Genomic DNA, 25,012 nt, shown 5'->3' on the forward strand with positions numbered 1-25,012 from the left:
AAGCATTTGAGAACAGACTTGATTCCATTGAAAGTGAATCCACAGCTTTTAGAGACATTTTATGTGTATTCATCTTTGTAAAGAGCCATCCACCTATGATGCTTTTCTAACTATTTACAACTACATTGTAATAGTTACATTACATTAACTACATTAGACCACATTGTTCTTAACATTTTGAGGGGAAGGGACCTATCTGAGAATCTCGAGTGAAACCCATGAATCCCAGGCACAAAGCCCCCGATGTTCCACATCTTTCTGAAGCAGAAACCCTCCCACCATCCCTCCCACCTATGACCATGCATGTTAGTATGAGCTGCTCATGTACTGGGTAGCAACGTGGCCCCAGGATGGAAGCAGAAGCATCTCTGGGAAGGAGGGTGCTGCTTACAAAGCTCTGTGTGCCAGCACGCCCTCCCTCCGAGAGAGACTCAGCCAATCTTTCAGCTCTCATTTTGGATTCTGAATCTCAGACTGGTTTACAGACATCCTAGCACTCATCCCAAAGTCGGGATTTTTTTATTTGTATTTGTATTTTTTTTTTATTTTTAACTTTTATTTTAAGTTCATGGGAACAAGTGCAGGTTTGCTACATAGGTAAACTTATGGGGGTTCGTTGCACAGATTATGTCATCACCCAGGTATTAAGCCTAGTGGCCATTACTCATTTTTCCTATCCCAGAGTCTTATGAGTTGAATATAAAACAGAGAAACACCGTTTCTTCACATGCGTACGTTTAATAACATGAAAGCCACGACAGAGGCAAAAACACTAAATCAACTTGGTATCCATTTTACTCCCTAATATTAGGGGGACAGTGAACATATAACCCAAGCAATAAAATGCCTTCGGAAACCAAGAAGGGAAGGGCCCAAGTTTGATAAGAGAAACCCAACAATGGTTAAAACATCCATGCAACATTTCGTGGAGTCCCTTCTGCCAGTGGCTCCCGTGTGTCCGTATCTTGGAGTGTGTTAGGCTTCTGTTTCAAGAACAGACCGTGGACCTGGCTTCCTCACTTCCCCAAAAGAATTCCTACAGAAGGCTACAGGAAAGGCTTCTTGGTAACCTTCTTTGTTTCACACAATGGAAAACATGAGAAATGGACAGCACCCTCTCATCCCCAAAACACCACCATCATAGCAAGGATAATGGCTCAGTGGAGTTTCGAATTTGTATAGTGCTTTATACGTTTTCAAAGAATTTTCACGTATATGATCTTCATCAGCCCATGCAACAGCCTTGTGGTTTACCACGGAGAAAGCAGACACCAGAAGGAACTTGTTCAAGATCACGCAGCCAGATAGTGGAACCATGGGGCGAGCACCCAGACTGCACCGTCAGCCCAGCATTTCCAGCCGGCCACTAAATAGCTCTCTATCCTGTCACCCTCTCCGACTTCTTCTCCCTCTCTATGTCCAGGCTGCCTGTCAGTTCACAATGCTATCTCACTACACATACAGATTTCAAAAGCAGAAAAGCACAAACCCTTCTCTGACAAGTACATATAGATATAAAAATAAATGTGGCACTCTTCTTTATTGCTTCTTTATGGATGTCTTTCCCAGATGAAAAGACCCTGCTGGGGAATAGTTCATCGACCTGTTATTTCTTTGTACACAGATTACTCCTTAGTAATAGCAGGACCTTCACACCAGGGAATTATTTGCTAAATATTTCCTACTGTCTCACAGCTGGATCTGTCCATTTCTCCCAGACATAAAACATCTGGGCGGGTACAGCAAAACACAGCAAGTTCAAAGAGACGTCCCCAAGATGCAGAAGTGGAGAGCTGTCCTCAGCAGTCTGTCACGGGCCAGCTGGGGGCATTTGTATTTCCCAAGACCCTTTTCCGGCTGCATCTCACCATAGCTTTTATATGACTGAAAAAGTGTCCAGGAGGTTGACCAGATAGCTGCATACATCGCTGAAAAGGTGGCCATGGAGAAGCAGCAGTGGCCCCATGCTATGTGGTCATGTGATGGTTTTCGAGGTCTGCTCACAGCAAATGGGGTGGGATCCACTTCCGGATGTTCTCAGTGAGGTGAAGGACTTCACAGGAGGATGCCATCTTCAGCATAGGCTCATTCTTCTTTCCTCCAGTGTGACAGACAGGCACACCCCTGAGCCTCAGCTTCGGGAAGAAGAACCCGCAGAAATCCTGCTCATACCAGTTCTGTCTTGTGAAGAGTCACTGGCCCCAAATGCTTATTTGGGGAGGTGACTGGGAGAAAAGCTCGTTCCATGCCAGCTTTAGAGAAATCCGGGAAGATACTCTGGAGTCGTGCAAACTTCTAAAAAGAAATGAAATAAAAGTGAAGTGAATAATTGGAAAAATTCAGCAGTTGCCACCTCCTTTTAAACTCTGTTCACTAAGAGCTGGCTAGACAACCCATTCTGGAAGCTCCCATACTCACTGCCTCACTCGCTCCACAAGGGATTTGTACCAACCATGTCACTGGCGTCTCCAAACTTGGACCAGGAGATTCACTAATTGTGGTCATTTCAACCTCCTACTGTTAGGTCTTTGTATGGAAAGTCAATGCCCACAGAAGAAGGCATTTGCAAACAAGAAGCTAAAGTCATTCATGTTTAAAATATACTGCCTGGTAACTCTAATTATCTTCTTATATGCAAATAACCCTAACATCCTAACTGTAAGCTCCTTGAGGGCAGGAACAATGTCTTACACCTTTTTATGCCCTGTACAGTGCCTAGCATAATGCCTTGAACATAGTAGGTGCTCACTGGAGTCTTTGATTGACTGGTATCTCAAACAGAAAGCAGAGAGATGAGTGCACAGCCAGAGAGGCAAGTTAGTGAATACAGAGACACAGTGAGCGGCAAGAACCTGTCCTGGGGTAGCCCCTGGGTGAGGTCTGTCCTGGCCCCTAGGTAGCCAGCCCTGCCTGGTAGATGGAGACAAAGGGGGCAGATCACTTTCTAGAGGGGTCAGACACACATGTGGCCCTACTCTCCCACAACCGTGGTCAACGCAGGTGAGCAGCCACGCAGAAAGAATCTCTGAGGGCTTTTAGCTGGAGCCTGCAACCAACAGCTCATGGGCATGTCTAGGTGCCCAAGTACCAGCCAGCCATCCTCCACCCCGGAAGCCTCCTGCTATGCCCCACTGCTCTGGCTTCTTGGGCTTAATTCTTAAGGCATGGGCAGAAATACCAAAAATAAAAGGGGAGAACCCCCATGAGAAAATAGCTTGAAGGCAGCCAAAGGAGGCTGATCTATCCCCTGGCATCCCTGGGGCAGTGGGGCCTCCTCCCTCACCCACAGGAAGAGCGGGGCCTCTGCTCTGGGATGGGGGGCCCTCAGCGCTGCAACTTCTAGCACTGTGCCTACAGGGCCTCTGCTCTTTCATAGAACCCCTTGTCATTTCCCAAATGTCCTTCCTATATCTTACTTTGTTTTTTTCTTTTTTCCACAACGCTCTACATGTAGCCACTAGACAAACACTGGAAATATTTCAGGTAGCTTCCTGTAATGATTCTCCCAGTCTAGGGGCCTCAAAAAGTCCAGGGTTCAAAGAATAATCTCTCTCACCATTATTAAATGATTCACACTGTCTGCAAAAGATATTTGGATTGGTGCCCTGGGTAATCTTTTAATAACAGAAGATGTTTTAAAAAGATACTTACGCAAGTGAAAATGATGAGTGTTAAGTAGAAAATAACCAGAGCCAGCAGCAGGACAATCTCCGCTCTGTATTTCTTAAAAGTTTCTTCTTTACGCTGTGCAGGGCATCCTTTAAAAAAGTAAGTGACATGTGAAGCCATTTTAACAGGATTTTTCTACCATGAAAAAAAGCTAAGAATGCTTTGTTCCTCAGTCCTGGAGTCCTGCTTGTCTCCTCTTCCCACCACCAGGATGAACGACAGTAACAGTGGCAGGGATGGTGATAGCAGCAGCAGCAGCAGCAGCCAGTGTGCACTGTTGCTCTGTGTCCGGCTGCATGCACCAGGACTTGCACACAGCATCTCCCCGAATCTTCAGAGCAGGCCTGGGTGTCCCATTTTACAGATGAAAGAGCTGAGGCTCAGAGAGGGTCAAGGACCAAGGACCAAGGACCAAGGCGGCTGAGCCAGGCATCTGGTCCAGGCTTATCCTGCGGCCTGTCTGCCTCCACTTTGGATGTCAAGCCTTTCCTGGCTTACTTTGTCCTCCTACCAGATGAACCACCACTTGTTAATCCATAAATTATCTTAACCTCATTAGCGTTGGGTAGACTGTGGTGTGTCCTCACCTCATGAGGATTCAGGGACTATGAAAGGAAGAAGGTGAGCTGCCCTGCTATTGCCAAAAACGTCAACAGATTTTTGTAGAATCGTTCAAGCTCTTTCGGGGAGGCTACCAGCATGGGTGGTTGGAAGAATAGCTCCCTCAGGGTTGTTAAAGGGTGTGGTGCGGCACCAAGGGAGGGTAAGAGCAGCGAGGCCTTTAGCCCAGGAACAGATATGAAGGGAGGCGCCTCTCCCCACTCAGGTGCAACACCCAATGTGCTGTTTGGGGAAGCAAGTTGAGCTCTGGCTATAGTGTGCTTGCAAGCAGAATCTGCTCGATGCCCCAGGCAGGAATAGGTGGAGTGCAAGTGAGTGGAGGGGGTTCTGCCATTGGAGCCTATGGCTGGATCTCCAGAGAGCTGTCGACCCCTGAAAATGGATTCAACATTTTGTGCAGTCTAAGGATGGATTCTCACAGCCGTGGGTAATGAGAGCCATTGTCCTCATGGTCCCTAACACGTATTGATCATGCAGTTTATCCCGGGCACCACATTCAGCATTTTAATGCAACTTCTCATTTAACCTTCACAACAAGCCTATGTTATAGATATTGCTTCCATTTTAGAGATTAGAGAACTGAGGCTTAGAGTCAACCAGCGATTTGCTCAAGGTCACACGCTAACAAAAGGCAGAGTTAATATTTGAGCCAGATCTAAGTGACTGCAGACTCTGACCCCTTAAGTTGTAGGCAATATTGCCTTGGAAGAGGAAAAGGAGAGAAAATCAGCTGTTCTCTTCATTTTCTATCCACTCCCCACAAAACATGCCTCCCCTCTCCACTCTCCTCTGTAAGGTTCCTCTCATTCATGTGAATATTCATTGAGGGCCTACTATGTGCCCAGATACATCAGAGAAGAAAATAAAGAGGTTCTTGTTCTCTTGCGGAGACAGACAGTAAATCAATCCATAACATGCCAGTTGTACTAAGTACGAGGAAACAAAGAAACCAGGATGAAGGGCTGGAGATCCAGGAGGGCCTAAGAGAGGTGTGTGCATACAACACTAAGCAAAAAGCACACACTGCCCCCTTAAACAGGAATTGTACTCTTGCAGGGTAATAATATTACCCTAAGTCCGATTCCTTTCAGATCCTGGACAGAAGGAGAAACCAACTGTTGTACGGAATCAGGGGCTCTGTGACCACATTTTTATCACTTCCAGCCTCAGCCCCTAACAAGTGTTGGGCAAAAGTCAAACAAAAGGCATCATTTAAGCCACAGAAAGAGAAAATGGAGACATGCTTGCAGCGGATTTTCACTTTCAGCCACAGATGTGATCCAAAGCTCTAGAGCTACGCTCCGAAAGAGAGGATCGATTTTAGGACCTAAAGGAAGTACACATGCATTGTGCAAGAAGAAAACAAGTGCAGCAGGTCACCTCACCTGTCACTCTCAAGATCACCTTGCCGCTTAGGTTTCTCTGCCCATCCGGGTCCTGCAGAGTGCACCTGTATGCCCCCGAGTTGCAGCTGGTAGTGTTTCGGATCTTCAGGGAATAGGGCCTTTCACTGGGGGCGTCCAAAGAACCATTTTGCCCCTTCTGATGATAGTGCTGACCCCTGAGGTGGTCTTCCTGGGGTGTCTCCATCCTCTCCTCACCGCCCTCCAGTAGCTGTGAAGAAGGAATCATAGCGCATCACGGTCCACTGCAAGAACTCCAACTCGACACCAGTGTTTCCATTTTGTTTTCAGAAGATCCAGCCTCAACTTATGTTTGTAAAACAAGACACGATGCTCTTGTGTGTGTGTGACCTCTGGGGGAGGAGAGATCTATGAAAATTCCTAAGGCTACATCTTCGGAATATATCAGTATTGCATCTCATGATTCTATCATAAGTATTCCAATTTCTACCCTATGTAAGAGAGAGGGAGTCACTGTTGATGATAGTGATATGCTGTGTGTGAATCTTGCTGGATTATATTTTGTGTCTATGTATACATGTATAGATAGGATTGTTCTGTATTAAATGTTCTCTTGTTTTCTTCAGATACCAACTCAGCCACTGAATGATTCCTATTTCTGTATCCCAGGCTTTTATTTGGAAAAATTCCTGAATCTGTTATGATCCTTGCCAGACAATTCAACTAAAATCAGATAGGCAGACAGACAGATGAGCAACGCCTCCTGCAAAGAGTCACCTTGTTCCTCAAGGGCTGTGTCTCTGTGTGGTCACGCTTGACGTTGCCAAATGTGCCACACCTTTTCTCTGTACTAGGGCAGCGAGACAGCTGAGAAGCATGCTTTATAGTGAGCGTATGTGTCAGATCATTTGTTGGTCATATCAAACTCCACGTCGAAGGGCAGTAACAGCTGACTTCACTGTACTCAGGACAGACCAGCCAGACTTGGGTAGATGCCCAATTTAGCCAGACGTTTCATCTGGCTGGCTTTCTGTCTTTTTTTTCTTTTTTGAGACAGGGTCTCGCTCTATCAACCAGGCTGGAGTGCAGTGGCTTGATCAGGGCTCACTGAACCCTTGGCCTCCTGAGTCAACCTTCTGGTACTCCCACCTCAGCCTCTCCAGTAGCTAGGACTATAGGCATGTGCCACCATACCTGGCTAGTTTTTATTTTTTTTTGGTTTTTTTTTAGAGGCAGTGTCTTGCTCTGTTGCCCAAGCTGGTCTTGAACTCCCAGACTCAAGCGATCTGCCCACCTCGGCCTCCCAAAGTTCTGGGATTACAGGCGTGAGCCGCTGCGCCCAGCTTGCTTTCTGTGAATTCTCTGTGATCAAACTGGTGGAGTGTCTTCAGCATCTCCCACTGCAGAGATTAGGTTCATACCACATTCACCATGGATTCTCTCTTTCCTAGACATATTTTCAATCTGCCTAATTAACTTGCTAAGTTGCTCCTCCATTGAAATACTTTAAAGCCTCTAAAATGAATTTACACATGCAGCAAAGCAAATCCTTGTTTTCAGCCTGCCTGGGCAGCCCTTCAACATTGACATCCCCTAGCAGTACCTGAGTTTCCCTTTGCTGGTTGGCTGGGGACCAGCAGGGAGCCCAGGATTAAGTGACATTCCTTACCTGTCCCTGGCGTGATAACTGCACCCAAGAGCCACTTTAGGGAAGGAGACAGAGATTATCGGGCCCCACTGCCACTGTCTTTGCTTGCACCTATTAGTGATGAATCTCCTGTTCTGGGAGTACCCTACAACTCTTCCCTGACTTTTAGGAAGGGACTCAGTGCAGGGAAAGAGATAGCCAAGGAGTTAGGGAAATACTCTGAGAAGCAACTCAGGAAAGACAATACATACACATGGGCACGTGTGCACTCGTACACACACACACACCACACACACACACAGTCATTTCTGCGTCTTTTATTAATTCAGGGCATATACCACAAGGGCACCAGAAAGCTCGGGCTCCAGCCCTGGTGTCTGTTATAACGCATTCCTGTAGAGTGGGCTACAGAGACACCTGGTGGCAGATCGATGGCTCCTGCAAGAAAACCTGCTCAGCTCCCTCCTAGCCCTGAGCTGAGACGAATGGCTCTTTTCAGGCCGAGTCTGTGGACATAAATCCCATTTCTCGGTGGTCCTTTTTGTGTGGAAAGATTCCTTTCTAAATAATCAAGAATCTATGGGAGGAAGTTAAAAGACTGGGGCCCTTGGGTACGCAAAAAGAAAGCACAAAAAGGAGGTGGGGCCAAGGAAATTAACGGTGTCCAACTGATTCCTGAACACATCTAATTTAGCACCATTTTTCCCTTTTCAAGCCTAAGTAAACCTTATATAAACTGCAGCCTCATTATGGGCTCACACCACTCCCCTCTCCCTTTCGCTGCCCTGGCAGAACTGCTTCTTCCTACCAGGCAGGGCTTTCACAGACCAGAGGCCGAGGCCCATCCAGGGCCAATCTGTGCCTAGCATGGCCTGAAAGGTCAGTTTGAAATTATTAGTTCAGCCCAGTCCCTGCAGTCCCCATTCCAATGTCCAATCTTGCTTTTCTTTTTTTAAATTAACCTCCAAATGTGAGCATAGCTGCAACAACCATTCTGAGATTATTCACCCATGGTTTTCTCCTGGGGAGCTCCTCTCCCATCCAGCAACCCCTCCCTCAGCTCAGAGAGGCCCATCTGGAAGTCAAGACCAAAACTGTGAACCCCTCTGGACCTGGGAGAAATAGAAACTATTGTGTCTATTTACATAAAGATGGCCCCATTATTGTGTTAGCTGCTGGGAACTGTTGAAGCAAAAAGGTGCTGGTGATCAAAACCGGCTGGCAGTGACTTCTGCCTATTTGCAGAGAATTCATTTTAAACATCAGCAGCAACACCAATAAAATGTAGTTTATTTGATGGTTAGATTTCCACGGGCCTCTGGCAAAACCGTCAGTGGGCTGCTAGTTATTTTTCAATGACAAAACAAAGGCAGGGTGAGCCATAAGAACAGAAAGAAGAACCAAGGCACAAGGCAAGACAAAGAACCCCCAAAGCAACCTGCAGAATTCTGAAGAGCTGAAACATCACTGCCATCAGTGGGATCGTGGCAAAATATCTCAACTCTCACAGGGTCATCTTCCAAACACCCCGTTTCCTAAATGACCCAGAGAACTATCGGCAAAACCTCGGAACTCTTGCCAAACTAATGAACAGGACCGTTTGCCTAATAACCAACTACAGCAAAAAGAATTCCCTGTAAATTCACACACTGCAGCTGGAAATGTTTCAGAACCCTCCCTCTAACCTCCTTTTTTAGGGATATACGTTTTCAGCTAAACTTTCTCTTGTGACCCCCAGCTGTAGAATGTGGCGTTTGTCCACAGCTGCAAAAGTCGTAGTAGTTTTCTTGTTAATGTTGCATACTCAGAATGGGGATGGAGCCCTAGCAGGACCAAGGGACCATATGCAGAAGCTCAAATCATTATCATCAGATACATGGCCAGGCAGCTATCACCCTGCTTTATCGGATGAGCTAACTGTGGCAGAGGCACCACCAAAAACTGAAGGAGAAATTTCAGTGGGAGGAAAATGGAGTAACAGCAAATGGGCCATCCTCACTTTGCTTTGTTTTATGAGTTCTCATAAACATTGGAGCTGGCTCAGAATCAACCACTGGCAAGAACAGCTCTTTAAACATTCCAAATCTAAAAGTGTTCCATCGCTTCTCTGCAAAAGCATTTTAGGAAATAGTAATTTATAACAAAAGGAACCCTCAGATTCATTCACAGCCAACCATAATTGACAGGAACTATTTAATGCACCCTTCACAACGCTAATATTGTAGTACAGTGCGCTAAAGCACAACACAATTTCAGCAAATTAATTACTCAAAACACTCATCCCAATCATGTTTTAAAAATCCACATGTTGTGCATTAACTTTTATGCTGACAACTCTATCATTTTTGGTTGAGCTGGAAAAGTGCAAACGTGAGACATCTCATTTTCAGAAAGCCTGGGGACTGTGACTTGTCTCAAGGCCTCCAATTTGACTAAATCATTTAAATACCATATTCTTTCTCTCAAATGGAGATTTGACCTTAAGGAAACCACAAGCCCTAAATTAAAATAAACTCTCTTTCATCTGCAGAATGCTAAATCAAGCAAACACAAGTACTAATTTTATGGGCACGTGAATGGAGTCATTTTTGTTTTGTTTTTTTTTAATGATGAACGAATTTGAACTAAAACAAAAGACATAAAATAAATCATCAATTATGGCTGAAACTTAACCAATATTAAAACATCCAATTGTGGAAAGCGTTTTTTTTTTTAAAGTTTACATAATTTTATCCAAATATATGCCAACCTCCCACATTACCATATTTGAATCTAAGAGGGTGATAGTTTCATTTTATAGCAAAAAAAGAGTTTTGATCACAAAATTGAAATCTAAATTTATCATACATCAGATTTGTTAAGAACGCAGGGCCAGGCACGGTGGCTCACGCCTATAATCCCAGCACTTTGGGAGGCCAAGGCAGGTGGATCATGCGAGGTCAGGAGTTCAAGACCAGCCTGGCCAACATGGTGAAACCCCGTCCCCACCACAAATACAAAATATTAGCTGGGCATGGTAGTGGGCATCTGTTAATTCCAGCTACTTGGAAGGTTGAGGTAGGAGAACCCAGGAGATGGAGGTTGCAGTGAGCCGAGATCGTGCCATTGTACTCCAGCCTGGGTGACAGAGCAAGACTCTGTCTCAAAAAAAAAAAAGCGGGGGTGGGTGGGGGGAAATGCAATAGCTGCCTACCTAAAAGAAAAAAAAAAGTATAAAAGTTTCATCTAATGATTTGATAAAACATATTTAAGGGTATAGATTGTAAGGATTTAAAGTTGGTATTGAATTAATCTGATGTATTCCAACCACATTGAGCAGCTTTTTTTAATTGCATTTCTGGTGCACTAACATTCATGTACCTTGGTTTCTAACTCAATTAAAGTGCCAATATAATTCCCATTCATCATAAAAACAGCTCTTTATAATGTGCAAAATAGTTTGGCTCAGAGGTTGATGTCATAATGAGGGTAGAATGTATGAGCATTAATATCTTTTTTTCTATGCGTAGTTTTATTAGAAAAATGATTTTCCACTTTGAAATTTACTGGGTCTAACAGACAGAGCTGGATTTATGGCTGTTAACAGAGTTATGAGTATAGCAGAGGCAACATAATTAAGAGCACAGGCATTGGCATTGGGCTGAGCTGGAACCAAACCCCAGCCCTCCCACGGCTACCTCTGCTCTTGGCCAACTGACTGAACCACTCTCAGGCTTGGATAGCTCCACTGGAGTCTGGGGGTGATCACATCTCACTGAGCTGGCATGAAGATACTTATGATGATGTATACAGACCCTAAGCACCGTATCGATCACACAGAAAGCCCTAAAGATGTTACTACTCTCTCTCTCTCTCTCTCTTTTTTTTAGAGCCAAGGTTTCACTCTGCATACTAAATAGTTCCCTGAATATAAGAAGTATTGAAAAAGTATTTACTGAATGAATGCATGAATTTTAGAAAACAATGAGAAAGTTACAAGAGCACTAGCTTTGGAATCAAAGGACTAAAGTCAATCCCAGCTTCTCCATGCGTTAGCTGGGTCATCTTACATACGTCACTTCACCTCTGAGCCATTTCGTCATCTGGAGCTCCCTTACTTGCTCATGGGGTTATTATAAGAATCAAGTGAGAAAACACAGAAAAGTGCTATATAATTGGTAATGCTGGCAATAGAAATTATTCTTATATGTGATAGCTTTCCACACCATCCACCCATTCTGTCACTTCCCTCACCAATGACACTTCCCGTCTCCTCTGGGAAAGTTGTCCTAGAAGTCCCAATCTCTGCTCTAGGGAGAAACTGTTTTTTCCACATACAGTGTCTTCAAAATATCCACAACATTCTGAATTTTTTTAAGCACCATCATAATAATATAGCAAAGCCCCTTTGGAATTGAGATTTGAAGGCAATGTTGGACCCTTCATTGTTCATGCCAATCATCTCTCTTTCATTAGCGTCCTGTGGGGCCTGCTGGACCTGGAAGAGGTACCATTACAAGCTCTGAGTTCATGTCCTCTGAAGAACTCCACACCTAGGTTCTAGAGGAGGCAACTTAACTCAGGCCTGGTATCCCATGATCATGGAGACTGGCTCTGATAGGCACGTGACCCAGTCAAAGTCCCTTGAGAATACTCAGACATACGGTGAGATATTTGAAGAGAAACACAACCTTCTCCTTTGCACTTGCTTCTGGAAGGATATACCGGTTGAGCATCCCTAATCCAAAAATCTGAAACACTTCTGCTCCCAAGCATTTCAGGTAAGGGATGTGCAACCTGTCCAACTCTGTACTTATTGGCTATGATCTGGCTGCTATGTGGAGGCTGGACACAGAACCAATGTAAAGGAAGGCAGAGTTGAGAGATGGAGAGTCACCAAGTCCTGGGGACATTCATGAACCTCTATACCTAGCTATGTGCATTTGCCAGGGCTGCAGAGCACCACAAACTGGGTGGCTGAAACAACAGAAATGTATTCTCTCACAGTTCAAAGGAAGCCGGAAGTCCAAAATCAAGGTGTTGCCAGGGCCAAGCTCTCTGAAGGCCTTAGGGGAGAATCTGTTCTGTGCCTTTCTCTTAGCTTCTAGTGGTTGCCAGCAGTCCTCGGCACTGTTTGGCTTGTAGACACATCACTCCAATCCCTGTGTCTGTCTTCACGTAGCGTTCTCCCTGTTGTCTGTGTCAGTGTGTGTTTTCTCTTATTAGGACATCATTCATACTGAAGTAGGGCCCACCCTAGTCAGGTCGGACCTCATCTCAATTTGATTACATTTGCAAAGACTCTATTTCGAAATAAAGTCACAATCACAAGCATCAGAAATTGGAACTTCTGATCTTTTGGGGGGGCATAATTCAAGCCACAATGCCACCTGTATCTGAAAAGTGAACTGTATTTTGATTTTTCAATTTTTTCCCATTCCAATTATATATAAGCCAATATATTTCCTTTTCCTTAGGCTAGTTTTGATTGGATTTACAATCCCTCACAACTGAAAGACTCCTAATGATAAGGCACCCTGCACCACCATGTAAATAAGGGTGGTACGTAGGGGGCTATCGGCACATGGCTCCAGACTCGAGGTCAGTCCTGCTTTGTCCCTTGGGCTCACATGCCTCCCGCTCCTTGGGGAATGAGACCTCAAGGGCTGATTTGAATCAGAACCTCTGTTCTCCAGAACTGCTAGTCCAAGGCGATTATGAACTGTTTATTGAAACCAGCATCCTTCTTTTCCTAAAGGTTTTCCCTATGTGGACCCATAATCCTAGGCAGCTACCACCTCTTCTAGAATCAGTAACCTCGATTCTATCAGTAATACCGATCCTAATCCGTAACCCCGAGGACTGCTGGCAAGCACTAGAAGCTAAGAACTGGAACAACTCTCCAAACTGTACCGATTTGGGACATGCAGTAGACCGGTCCTCCAAGAAAGCATCAAGTGATATTAACAAGCCTTGGGCTCCCAAGTCTTTACAGTTCCACATGAAACACAGGGAAATTTTACCCAAATATACCTCAGTGCAAAATAAAACAAAATGAAAAACAAAAACATGCTTATGAGTAATAAAGGAATCTTAGGGAAGTATTTTCCGTCCAGCTCTATTTTGAGCTAATGATTGTTGATACAAAATTTAGGGTTCTTCCAGGAGCAGCCAGGAAGGGACTATGGAAACAGCTTTAGATGGAAGAAATTTTTTTTAGGTAATCAATCTGCTTTTAGTCTTGCCCTACATAAAACTTTCCCTTATGTCACTGAGACCTTCTCCAAACTTCCTCTTCTTTGTGTAGTGACATTGCCAAGTACTTAGCTAAGACAATTCAGTCCTCATGTGACTCAGGTTCCCCCTTTTATTAATGGAAAACAAGTTGGGTTTTTTCTTTAGTTTAGTTTGTTGTTTTTTTTTTTCCAATTGAACTTTCAGCTGCTTTCTTCCTCCCTCCCCACTGTCAAGCTAAAAGATTTTGGCAACTTGTGCTTTGTTCCACTACAGTCCAAAACTCTCAGTGATCCACCATTCTCATCTAGATGGACTTCTTCTATAGCCCCTCGGTGGCAGCCTCATTCTTCCTTGCCCACTCTTCCTCAGAACCACATGGACAGGACTGGTGACCAAGAGAAAAGAAGGAAAAGAATGAAGTCTCCCTCTGACACTCATCTTCTAAGAAGAATCATATTCTATCCATCACCAGGAGAAATACGTTTTGCTTTAGGCATATTTTGCATTATGCCATTCTCTGTGCTTAAAATCCTTCAATGGGGTCAGGTGCGGTGGCTTACACCTGTAATCCCAGCACTTTGGGAGGCTTAGGCAGATGGATCACCTGAGGTCAGGAGTTCGAGACCAGCCTCGCCAACATGGTGAAATCCCATCTCTACTAAAAATACAAAAAATTAGCCGGGCATGGTGACAGGCGCCTGTAATCCCAGCTACTCGGGAGGCTAAGGCAGGGGAATCACTTGAACCTGGGAAGTGGAAGTTGCAGTGAGCTGAGATCACACCATTATACTCCAGCCTGGGCGACAAGAGAAAAACTCCATCTCAAAAAAAAAAAAAAAAAAAAAAAAAAAAAAAAAAAAAATTCCTTCAGTAGCTCCTTCCTACCAAAAGGATAAAGTTCAAGTCATTATTGTTGGGCATTGGAGGCCCCTCACAATCTGTCTCTAGCCTACTTACTAATGTTATTTCTCAGCCATCTGCTGTTTAAGTCTCCCTTCTACATTACTGGTTACCTCAATGGTTCCCAGAAGGTCTTAGTGGATTCCCATGCCTTTGCTCAAGATGGTCCTCTGGCAAAAGTTGTACATTGATCCTGAGATGGCCAATGCCAGGCCCAGGACGGGGCACGCATTTGGGACTTAGAAATATTTACTAAACAATGAAAGTGTAAATATGAGAGACATCTGAAAAGCAACTTTACATCTTTCATGGTTTGACCTAGGGAGGAACCCATAAAAGTGATTCAACCAGGTCAAGTACTAGAGGTGCCAATGGGGAGAGTAAGATTTTTTTTTTTTTAATTCTAACATACATTGTTTTCATAATTCAGTGGTTCTACATTTAATGTAGAAATGTTTCCTTTTTGTCCTATAACATGTTCTTAAATCCATCTTACAACAGAATCATTGTAGAATCAAGGAAGCACAGTGTTCAGCACTGGCTCCTCCATGGGCCATGAGGGTCTGTGGCTGTATAAATTACATCTGCCCCAACTGCGTATCAACTCTAGGCCTTCCTAAGGCACTCTGCTCTCCTCAGTATCCCTGGTTCTGTAGCTCATTATCACACAAGATGGTAGAGAAAGAAAACATAACTCCACCAAAAAGAAGTTTAGCAACATACGTGGAAGACAGCCTTGAACTTTTGAAGTGGTCTCATGCAAGCCATTAACCTGCTCTCCAACAGTTTCCTCAGTGTTAATGTCAGAGACAGAACACTCCATGGATGGCCCATGATCTGCCCCAGCTGGGGCTCTTCTCGATATTATAAAATCTATTTATAGTAGACTATTATCTGAAATCACACTCTTACTTCCCTTTTCTCCCTTCCTTTGGAAATCATCTGAAAGGGGCACTTGTCTTGTGATGCTTCACTGTCCTCACCCCCGCAGCATCACCCAGAGATGACACCGTATATCCTCTTTCGTTTTGCATCACCCGTAGGCTGTCAGGGCTCCTAGCATGATACAAGAAGGCATTGCATCTCTGGGATAAATGACCACTCGTTATTAACCTTAGTGAATATCAACCAAGCCCAAAGTACTCCATCCAAAGTTGTCCTCTCTCTCCAAACCTACATTAATGAGTGTAGACACAGCGATGCTTTTCATGAAGTACAGATGCAGCCCTTTAATGCACGGCTTTACTCCTCACAGACATGATACTGTGCTATGCCCTCTTATACCAGAATTTAACCACAGGTCATGGCCAGTGGAAGAAAAGTCATGGATCAAAATCTATTTGCATTATTTTCTCAAAATAGCTCCTCAAAGAACCACATCTATTACAACTTTCCTTTCTTTCTTTTCTTTACTTTTTTTTTTTTTTTTTGTAGAGACGGGTCTCACTACATTGCCCAGGCTGGCCTCAAACTCCTGGGTTCAAGCAATCCTCCCATCTTGGCCTCCTAAAATGCTGGGATTACAGGCATGAGCCTGAGCCATCACACCCAGCTTGTTACAACTTTAAAAGATAAATCGATTGGCTCATGCCTGTAATCCTAGCACTTTGGGAGGCCAAAGTGGGAGGATGGCTTGAGCTCGGGAGTTGGAGAACAGCCTGGGCAATGTATTGAGATCTTGTCTCTACGAAAAATTAAAGACATAAAAATTAGCCAGGTGTGGTGGTACGCCCTTGTAGTCTCAGCTACGCTACTTGGGAGGCTGAGGTGGGAGGATTACTCGAGCCCAGGAAGTCGAGGCTGCAGTGAGCCGTCTTCATGTCACTGTACTCCAGCTTGGGAAACAGAGTGAGACTCTGTCTCAAAAAATAAAAATAAAGCTAAATTGAGCTACTATCCTAATGAATATTATTTATTAACTTTTCTATTTCTTCTCAATCACCCATTCTGCCTTAAAAAGTGTAAGGGAGGAAGGGATGAGAGGAGGACCTTGTGTTGGATCCCAGTTAAGAGGACATGGTCCATAGAAGAGACGAGCTGGGCCAACAGGAATTGGGATATCTCTGACCACTTTTGGCTTCACCTTTACCCTCCTGCGCATGTCTCCATTAAGTCCCCTCTGGCCCATCTCACTGCATCTTTGAAACAGAGAGAATAAAATGAACACTCTTCCTTACCAACCCTAATGTTGCAAACAGATTGGATGCTGTCTGTTTTGAGTTTTCTGGTCAAAGGCGTATGATAAAAAACACATGGTTTACATGGGTCCTTTTGTTAATTACAAGTAATCAGTGCCAAATGGACAAAGGCAAGATGCTACATGGTGCCGGAGGATTGAGTGGTGAATGGAATTTTAAATTATGAGTCATTATAACCATACTTATGATACGCAGACAGCCTGCAGAATGTACTTCAATCTGGTGGATGGTGAAAACCCACTGCAAGGGACTCTGCTTTCCTTGCCCAGCACGAAGCCCCTTCCTGTGCTGGCAAAACAGGTTTTACAAAGCCAGGGTAGTGATGATGAAGTGAGGCGAGATGGGATAAGCTGGCTCTGGTCACCAAAATGAAATTCCTCCCTTTACGGCTACCCCTCCACTTTGATGAAACATTTTACAAGAAACTTGTAGAAAAATGACCAGACGCTTAATCTTCTGTAAAACGAAATATTTCGGCATTTCAACACCGGCCTTATCTCCAGAACATGCTATCCATTTTTGTTGTATAAACGCAATCAATGCAAAAGTATAATTATTGGGCTGGAAGATAATAAATATGTACAGAATATGCTGAGACCTGTTTAAAAAAAAATGCTTAAAGGCACATTACATGTCACTTTCGAGGCACCTGATTCATTTATTGGTATAGCATAACTCTCCTATCCACGAATCTCAATCACCATTTACTTCTCAAAAAGTAACTACAGTATGACTTTTCATTGGCACTATTCCATGAATCAGCAGGAAAAAAAGAATGCCTAGAGACTGCCGTCCCTTTTTTTCTTGACAGAGTTTTGAAAGACCATCAGGGTCAATCTTGCAAGAACTGTGTCCAATAAACAAGCTCATGCGTTACAGAGTTACATCACCACCTGACATCCAAGTTGAAGTCCAAGGTTAATTGCTATGGTTTAGTGGACCATTCCAAATGACCCTGTGCAAGAAGCTTTCACCCCAGAACTGTTTGAACTTTACAGTCGGAAATTTCATCTACTTGTTTCATGAGTACTTTTTAATTACTCCCTGGGGGTATTAATAATGTTTTCTTTCTTTATTAAATAATTACTCTCTGGAAGGGATAGTGATTTCATGTTTTCCCCCTTCTTTGAGATAACTAAGTCCCTGCCTGGTTAGCCCAGGGGCACTTTGATTTTCTTTACCTTAAGTTATTCAGGTAGAAAACAGAGATATTAAGATAGACCTCAAACAACTCAGGATTTGGAATCAGACTGTTTGGTTCAAATCCCAACTCCACCATTTAGCCAGTGCAACAGTGGACAGGTTATTTCCCTCCCTAAGGCTCAGTTTCCTCACCTGTAAAGTAGGAACAGTAACAGTACTGATCCCTAAGTCCATTCTTCCAATGGATGGAAATGGATAGTGGATGTAAATATTTACCTTGGAGCTTGGCATGTGGTGAGCATTCAAAAATTGTTTTTACAATATTTTTTAAAATAGTGTTGTTTTGACTATGCGAACAACTTTGGAATTGTTGTGTTTGCTGATCCTACAGTAAGGTACAAATGAATTAAGAATATTTAACACCTAACTTTCATATACAATACAATGCTCTGAGGCAGCAGCACCATCGCCGTTATGCATAACTCATGAGGTGCTGGGCTGAATTCACAGAGCACCTTTGCAATTTATAGGGCAAAAATTAGGTGCCGTGAAGAATACACAAAAGTATTGATACAGCCACTGCCCCCCAGGGAACTGACAATCCAGTTAGGAGACACACACACAAAGAGATCACCGCAATGATGCCTTGTACTGTTAACTGGCCAGAGACACGTACAGGTTCTTATAGTATCTTTTATGGTGGGCAGAACAAAGCCCTGCATTTTGGGGAAAGCTACAAGTGCACAGATTTGCCCCCACCGTAAGACAGCAAATCAGTGAGAGCTACAGAGTGAGGCTGGAATATTATATTCATTTGGGTTAAAATGGAGGCGCAGTGGTAGCAGTGGCCTGACTTAAAGAAGGACCAGTGATATCGAACAGTAGCTGCTTGACTTTAGAATGACACCATCATTGCCATCTTAGAATCTGAGAATGTTTCAGTCAAGAGGAAACCTTGAAAAAGCCTCCTTGCCACTCAGTCCTCTTACAGTAGGAGCAGCAAGGCCTGTTGTTACACATGCAGGCTCCAGTTCATGCATCCACCTGATGCCCTCATGGCTGCCTCTCTCACGGCTGCCAGAGGAAGGAGGAGGAGGGCTAGGGGAGGAAGCCAAGGGTATCCCACAAAGGGGATGACCACTGATAACTACCACGGATGAAATGGCCTAAGTCACTTCTGTGTCTTAGCCCTTCATTTCAAATTGCCCCCTCCCCCTCCCATGTATCATGGGCATCACAGTCATAAAACACAAGAAATCAGAAGTCTGGAGACATTCCCTCTGTCCAATGCCCAAATCTAGGTCCCTGTTGCTTTCTTCCTGACCTGCAGGCCCACAACCACAGGTGGCCTCCAGAATTAATCCAAACGAGAGAGTCTCTGCCCTTCCAAAACGTCTTAAGTGGATCATTCATCTCAGGCCACCTTCAGGGGCAGGAAGGGGATTGAGGTCTGCGGAGAGCAAAACCTAAGTCGGCCCTGTACCTGGATGCGGATAGGGCGGGGGAGGCGCGACGGGAGACTGGGTACTCCAAGATCAGCTGCGGGAGACGCCCCCCGCCCCCACCCGGCAGCCACAGAGGGTCGCCAGCCTCCGGGAGATGGTTCCCACTGCCTTCAAATGAGTCCACCAAACCCCAGCCCGCGGGCATCGCAGCACCCACCTTGACCCAGGAGACCGTGTAGGGAACCTGCGGATCCCAGGGGGCGGTGCAGGGCAAGTCCACATCTTCAGAGCAAGCCACCTTCACCTCCGGCGTCGCGGGGGCCAGGCTGTAGGCTACAAGAAAGAGAGAGTGCGTCGTGAGCAAGCGACCGACGGGAGGGGGTGTCGTGGAGGGGCGGGGGGCGACAGGCGCTCGCGGGCCCTACCGCAGCTCAGGAGTAGAAGCTGGAGGCCGCGCGACATGGCTGGAGCGCTGCGCCGCTGCCACGAGCTGCAGGGCTGTGGCGCGCTGGCGCCGGCTGCCCTTTTATGCCCGTGCGTTGGGGAACTTCCCTACGCGCCAGCCCCGGGGATTCCCCGGCGGGTAGCGGAAGCGGGTGGCGCGCCCCCCTAGTACCGCTTAGGCCGGGGCGCCCCCGTCCCCGCCCCCTTCGCCCCCGTCCCCGCCCCCCGTCTTCCCCGCCGCCCTTGCCGCGTGCGTGTCTCCGCCCCCGCGCGCCCGGGTCGGGCGCCCCAAGTTCGCGTCGCTGCTGCGGCTGGCAGCGGCGACAGCAATCCCCGCGTGACGCCCAGCGCTGGGGGCTTCGCAGACCGCGCTGGCGCGCGTGACGCTGCCGTTGACCGCAAAAGGAAGCCGGGAACCTGGCCATCGGAGCGGGATCTGCCCATTTTACGGAGGCCAAACCAGATTCCGAGAGGGTGGGCAACTTCCTCAAAAGCCCAGCCTGTCCTTGGGAACGTCACTGGTGAACCCAAGTCCTCACTCTTCTCCAGAATCTGTGATAATCAAAGGCGCCTTAGATTTCCATAGGAACATACAAGTCTGTAGTACTTGGCTCCCTGCCTTCCCTGGGAAGTTGTCGGTCAGTACCGTCCTACCTGTTTAAATTATATCACCAAAAGAGAGTGTCTCCTATTAAAGTAATAATTACACACACACATACACAACATTTTTGGAAAAGAAAATTCTAGAAGACAATGAAATTATCCGTAATCCATCCAGGAAGTAACTTCAGTTAACATGTTTTTTTAGGTTATAAAATGTTTGTAACATAACATAACATAAAAATATTTATAACATTTAAGTCAGTGCACAGATTGGTATTTTTAATGGTTTATTCTTCCTGCTATCTTGTAAACTACTTTCTTTTAGCTTAATAATTTGCAAGGAGTTCCACATCATTAAAAACTTCCAACAGCATCATTTTGGTCCATCTTTCAGTTGCACCATAAATTAGAATCGATTAGTGTTAGACATACAGGTTGTTTCTTTTTGTATTACTAATATTAGAAACAATGCTGTGATTGCTATGGGAAACTTCAGTGTAGATAAATCTTTGCTCTAAAATTGCTTATTTTCTTAGAATAAATACCTCAAGGAAATTGTGCTAGGTGAAGGGGAGTTTCCAATTTTGTTAAATATTGCCAAAAAATTACCTGCAAGGAGGTGTCTTCAATCTATATTCCCATCTGCAACGACAGTGCCTGTTTCCCAACACTCTTGCCAACACACACTGTTGTCCAACGTTTCTATCTTCGTCCATCCAAGAGGTTAAAAAGAGTGGCATCACTATACCACCAGTTTTTTTTGTTTTTTTTTTTTTGGTTTTTTTTTTTTTTGAGACGGAGTCTGGCTCTGTCGCCCAGGCTGGAGTGCAGTGGCCGGATCTCAGCTCACTGCAAGCTCCGCCTCCCGGGTTTACGCCATTCTCCTGCCTCAGCCTCCCAAGTAGCTGGGACTACGGGCGCCCACCACCTCGCCCGGCTAGTTTTTTGTATTTTTAGTAGAGACGGGGTTTCACCGTGTTAGCCAGAATGGTCTTGATCTCCTGACCTCGTGATCCGCCCGTCTCGGCCTCCCAAAGTGCTGGGATTATAGGCTTGAGCCACCGCGCCCGGCTATACCACCAGTTTTAATCTGCTCTTGGAAGTGGCTATACAAATTTACAGTCCTACCAGCTTGTGTATCTTTTCCCCAGCAGCCTCACCAAACTACTTTTTTAATTACGAAAATGTTAAGCATACAAAATAAGTGTAGAAAATATAGAATTGAACACGTCTGTATACAATTTATACTTGAGAAATAAAACAGTACTAACATTTTCGAGACCCTCTTTTTTTTTTTTATTTGAGACAGAGTCTTGCTTTGTTGCCCAGGCTGGAGTGCAGTGGCGCGATCTCAGCTCACTTCAAGTTCCACCTCCCCGGTTCATGCCATTCTCCTGCCTCCGTCTCCCGAGTAGCTGGGACTACAGGCGCCCACCACCGTGCCCGGCTAATTTTTTGTGTGTGTATTTTTAGTAGAGACGGGATTTCACCGTGTTAGCCAAGATGGTCTTTTGAGACCCTCTATGTGTCCTCTGCCAGATCTCATACCTAGGCATTTATGCTTCTTTCCAGCTTTTCTTGATCATAAACAATGTTGCAGGGGAGCTGAAAGTCTTCCAACACTCTAGCTCAGTAATTACACTGCACTGTTAAATATTGCCGTCTTATTATCCAAAATGCACATGCCCATTTACACTCTCCTCAGCAGGTCTTATCATGATCAGATTTTTTTTTTTGAAGGTCTCACTATGTTGCCCAGGTTGGTCTCAAATTCCTGGGCTCAAGCAATCCTCCCACCTTGGCCACCCAAGGTACTGGGATAATAGGTGTGAGCCAACATGTCCAGCCAGATTTTTTTAAATTTCTGCCTATCTAATGAGTGTGAAATATTAGATCCTTTTTGCTTAATTTATGTTACATTGATAACATATGTTTCAAGAACATTGGATAACCTTTTCTGAGGATTGTCATTCATATCCTTTGGCCTTTTCCATGAGCACTGTTTATAAAATCTGGGCCAAATCCTTTCTTGGTTATATCCATGCCAAATCTCTTCTCCAAGTTTAAGATTTGTATTTTCCATTTTGTTTATGATATCTTTAATCTACCAAAGAGTTTTTAAAAAATATTTTAATGTGGTTAAATTTATTGATCTTTTTGTTTATGATTTGTGCTTCTGGTATTGTGTTTAAGAAATCTTTTCCTGACCTGAGATCATAAAAATATTATCCTTCATTTTCTTCCAAAACTTTTAAAGTCATGCTTTTTCATATGTTGGTCTATAATCCATTTAAATATGGTTAAATGTAGTGATCTAACTTATTTTTTCCATATGGATAACCATTTTTTCCAATGTTGCTTGCTAAAAGTCCTTCTTTCCCTACTGATTTAAAATGACATCTGTGCTTTATACAAATTTCTGTGTATGAGTGGGCCTGTTTCTAGACTCTATTCTGCCTCTCTTTGTGCTAATATCACACTTTCTTATTACTACAATTTAAGTCTTGCTGTGGTGGGAGTGAGTGAGTCCTCACATGTTGAACTTCGTCTTCAAAATTGTTCTGGTGGCCAGGTGCAGTGGCTCACGCCTGTAATCTCAGCACTTTGGTATGCCCAGGTGGGTGGATCACTTGAGATTAGGAGTTCAAGACTGGCCTGGGCAACATGGTGAAACCCAGTCTTTACTAAAAATACAAAAAAATAACAAATACAAAAAATAGCCAGGCATGGTGGCTTGTGCCTGTGGTCCCAGCTACTCGGGAGGCTGAGGCAGGAGGATCGCTTGAGCCCAGGAGGTCCACGCTGCAGTGAGCCGAGATTGTGCCGCTGCATTCCAGACTGGGTGACAGAGCAAGACCGTGTATCAAAAAAATAAAATAAAAAATTGTTCTGGCATTCTTGGTTCTTTGTTCTACCTTATATAAATTATATCAATTTATGAATCTCAAAAAAACTCATTTGAATTTTAGTAGGATTATATTCAGTTTATAAATCGCCTAAAATCAACATCTTTAGAAGTCAGTTCTACAAATTCATCTCATATTGTATATCTTTCCATTTATTTAGGGCTTCAAGAATTTTTAAAATTTTATATATAGAGAGAGAGAGGTTTTTCACATCTTTTGATAGATTTCTTCCTGGATACCTTCACATTTTGTGTTGCTACTTTCATATATATATCTTTTTGAACTATATTTTTCTAGGGGTCCACGGCCAGTGAGTAGAAAGTTCATTTCTTATTAATGTTAACAATGTGTTCTTAGACTTTCCATTAAGTCACTTGTTGAATTATGAATTACTTAGAGGGTTTTTAAAAAAAAATTTCCTGATATATGGTTTGGATTTTATTTTGCTACTGGTGTCTAACAGTTGACGTTGCTCAAGAACAGTCTGTATGATTCTTTGTTGCATATAAAGGATTGCTTTGTAGCCTCATGTGTGATCTTTTGGTAAGAGTGGCAGGTACTTGGAAAGAAAGGTCTTTTTGATCAAGTTTGTTCATGGTGTGGCTCAGATCTTCTATATCCTTTCTGTAATCATAAACTACCAATTACTGAAAGAGATGTGTTAAATTCTCTCCCGTGACTACAGAATTGTCCGTTTATCTCTGAAATTTTACCAGTTTTTTGGCTTGGTATAATTTGATGCTATGTTTTAGTGTCTGCAAGTTATGTTTTTCCAATGAATTGTTCCTTTTTCTCTTCATTCATTTAATTTTTTTTTCTAATATTCCTTTTTGCTTGAAATACAACTTTGTCTACTTTTTTTTTTTTTTTTTCAGACGGAGTCTCGCTCTATCACCCAAGCAGGAGTGCAGTGGCACAATCTCGGCTTACTGCAACCTCTACCTCTCAGGTTCAAGTAATTCTCTGCCTCAGCCTCCCAAGTAACTGGGATTACAGGCACCCATCACTATGCCTGGCTAATTTTTGTATTTTTAGTAGAGATTCACCATGTTGGTCAGGCTGGTCTCAAACTCCTGACCTTGTGATCCGCCCACCTCAGCCTCCCAAAGTGCTGGGATTACAGGCATGAACCACCACGCCCAGCCTGTTTACTCTTAATATTACCATCCTCTACCTCTTCCTTTCTCTGGATTAATTTTTTGCCGGCATTTTCCCTACTTTTACATTCAACATTTCTTTGTCTTTACATTCTAGTGTGTCCTTTTTAAAGTATATTGTTAGATTTTCTTCTATCCAGTATGACTGACAATCTATCTTGCTAATTGAGGGTTTAATTTTACTTACTTTGTGAATTCTGCTATATTAGGATTTATTTTGGTCATTTTGCTTTACACTTTATGCTTAACCTGATTTTTCTCTGCCTCTTCCTTTCTTGCATCTTTTTATTGACCATTAAAAAAAATATTTTATGGCAGGGCGCTGTGGCTCACGCCTGTAATCTCAGCACTTTGGGAGGCTGAGGCAGGCAGATCACAAGGTCAGGAGATTGAGACCATCTTGGCTAACTCGGTGAAACCCCGTCTCTACTAAAAATACAAAAAATTAGCTGGGCATGGTGGCGGGCCCCTGTAGTCCCAGCTACTCGGGAGGCTGAGACAGGAGAATGGCGTGAACCCAGGAGGCGGAGCTTGCAGTGAGCCAAGATCGTGCCACTGCTCCAGCCTGGGCGACAGAGTGAGACTCCATCTAAAAAAAATAAAAAAATAAAAATAAAATAAAAATATTTTAGCCCAGGCATGTTGGCTCATGCCTGTAATCCCAGCACTTTGGGAGGCCGAGGCAGGCGGATCACATG

At 44.2% G+C, this 25,012-nt stretch overlaps 1 protein-coding gene across 3 annotated transcripts; it reads right to left on the reverse strand.

Annotated features, from left to right (window-relative positions):
* Positions 1–699: 699 nt before the first annotated feature.
* CD83 (CD83 molecule) lies at positions 700–20,054 on the reverse strand. 3 transcript variants are annotated; one of them, NM_001261335.1, is given in 5 exon segments: positions 700–2,295; positions 3,652–3,758; positions 5,676–5,904; positions 19,422–19,537; positions 19,630–19,684. In NM_001261335.1, coding segments are annotated over 5 exon segments (618 nt in total). In that variant the 5' UTR covers positions 19,667–19,684; the 3' UTR covers positions 700–2,166.
* Between the last annotated feature and the right edge of the window lie 4,958 nt (positions 20,055–25,012).

This window comes from Macaca mulatta, chromosome 4 (genome assembly GCF_049350105.2).
Source record: "Macaca mulatta isolate MMU2019108-1 chromosome 4, T2T-MMU8v2.0, whole genome shotgun sequence".
In the NCBI taxonomy this organism is placed as follows: Eukaryota; Metazoa; Chordata; class Mammalia; order Primates; family Cercopithecidae; genus Macaca; species Macaca mulatta.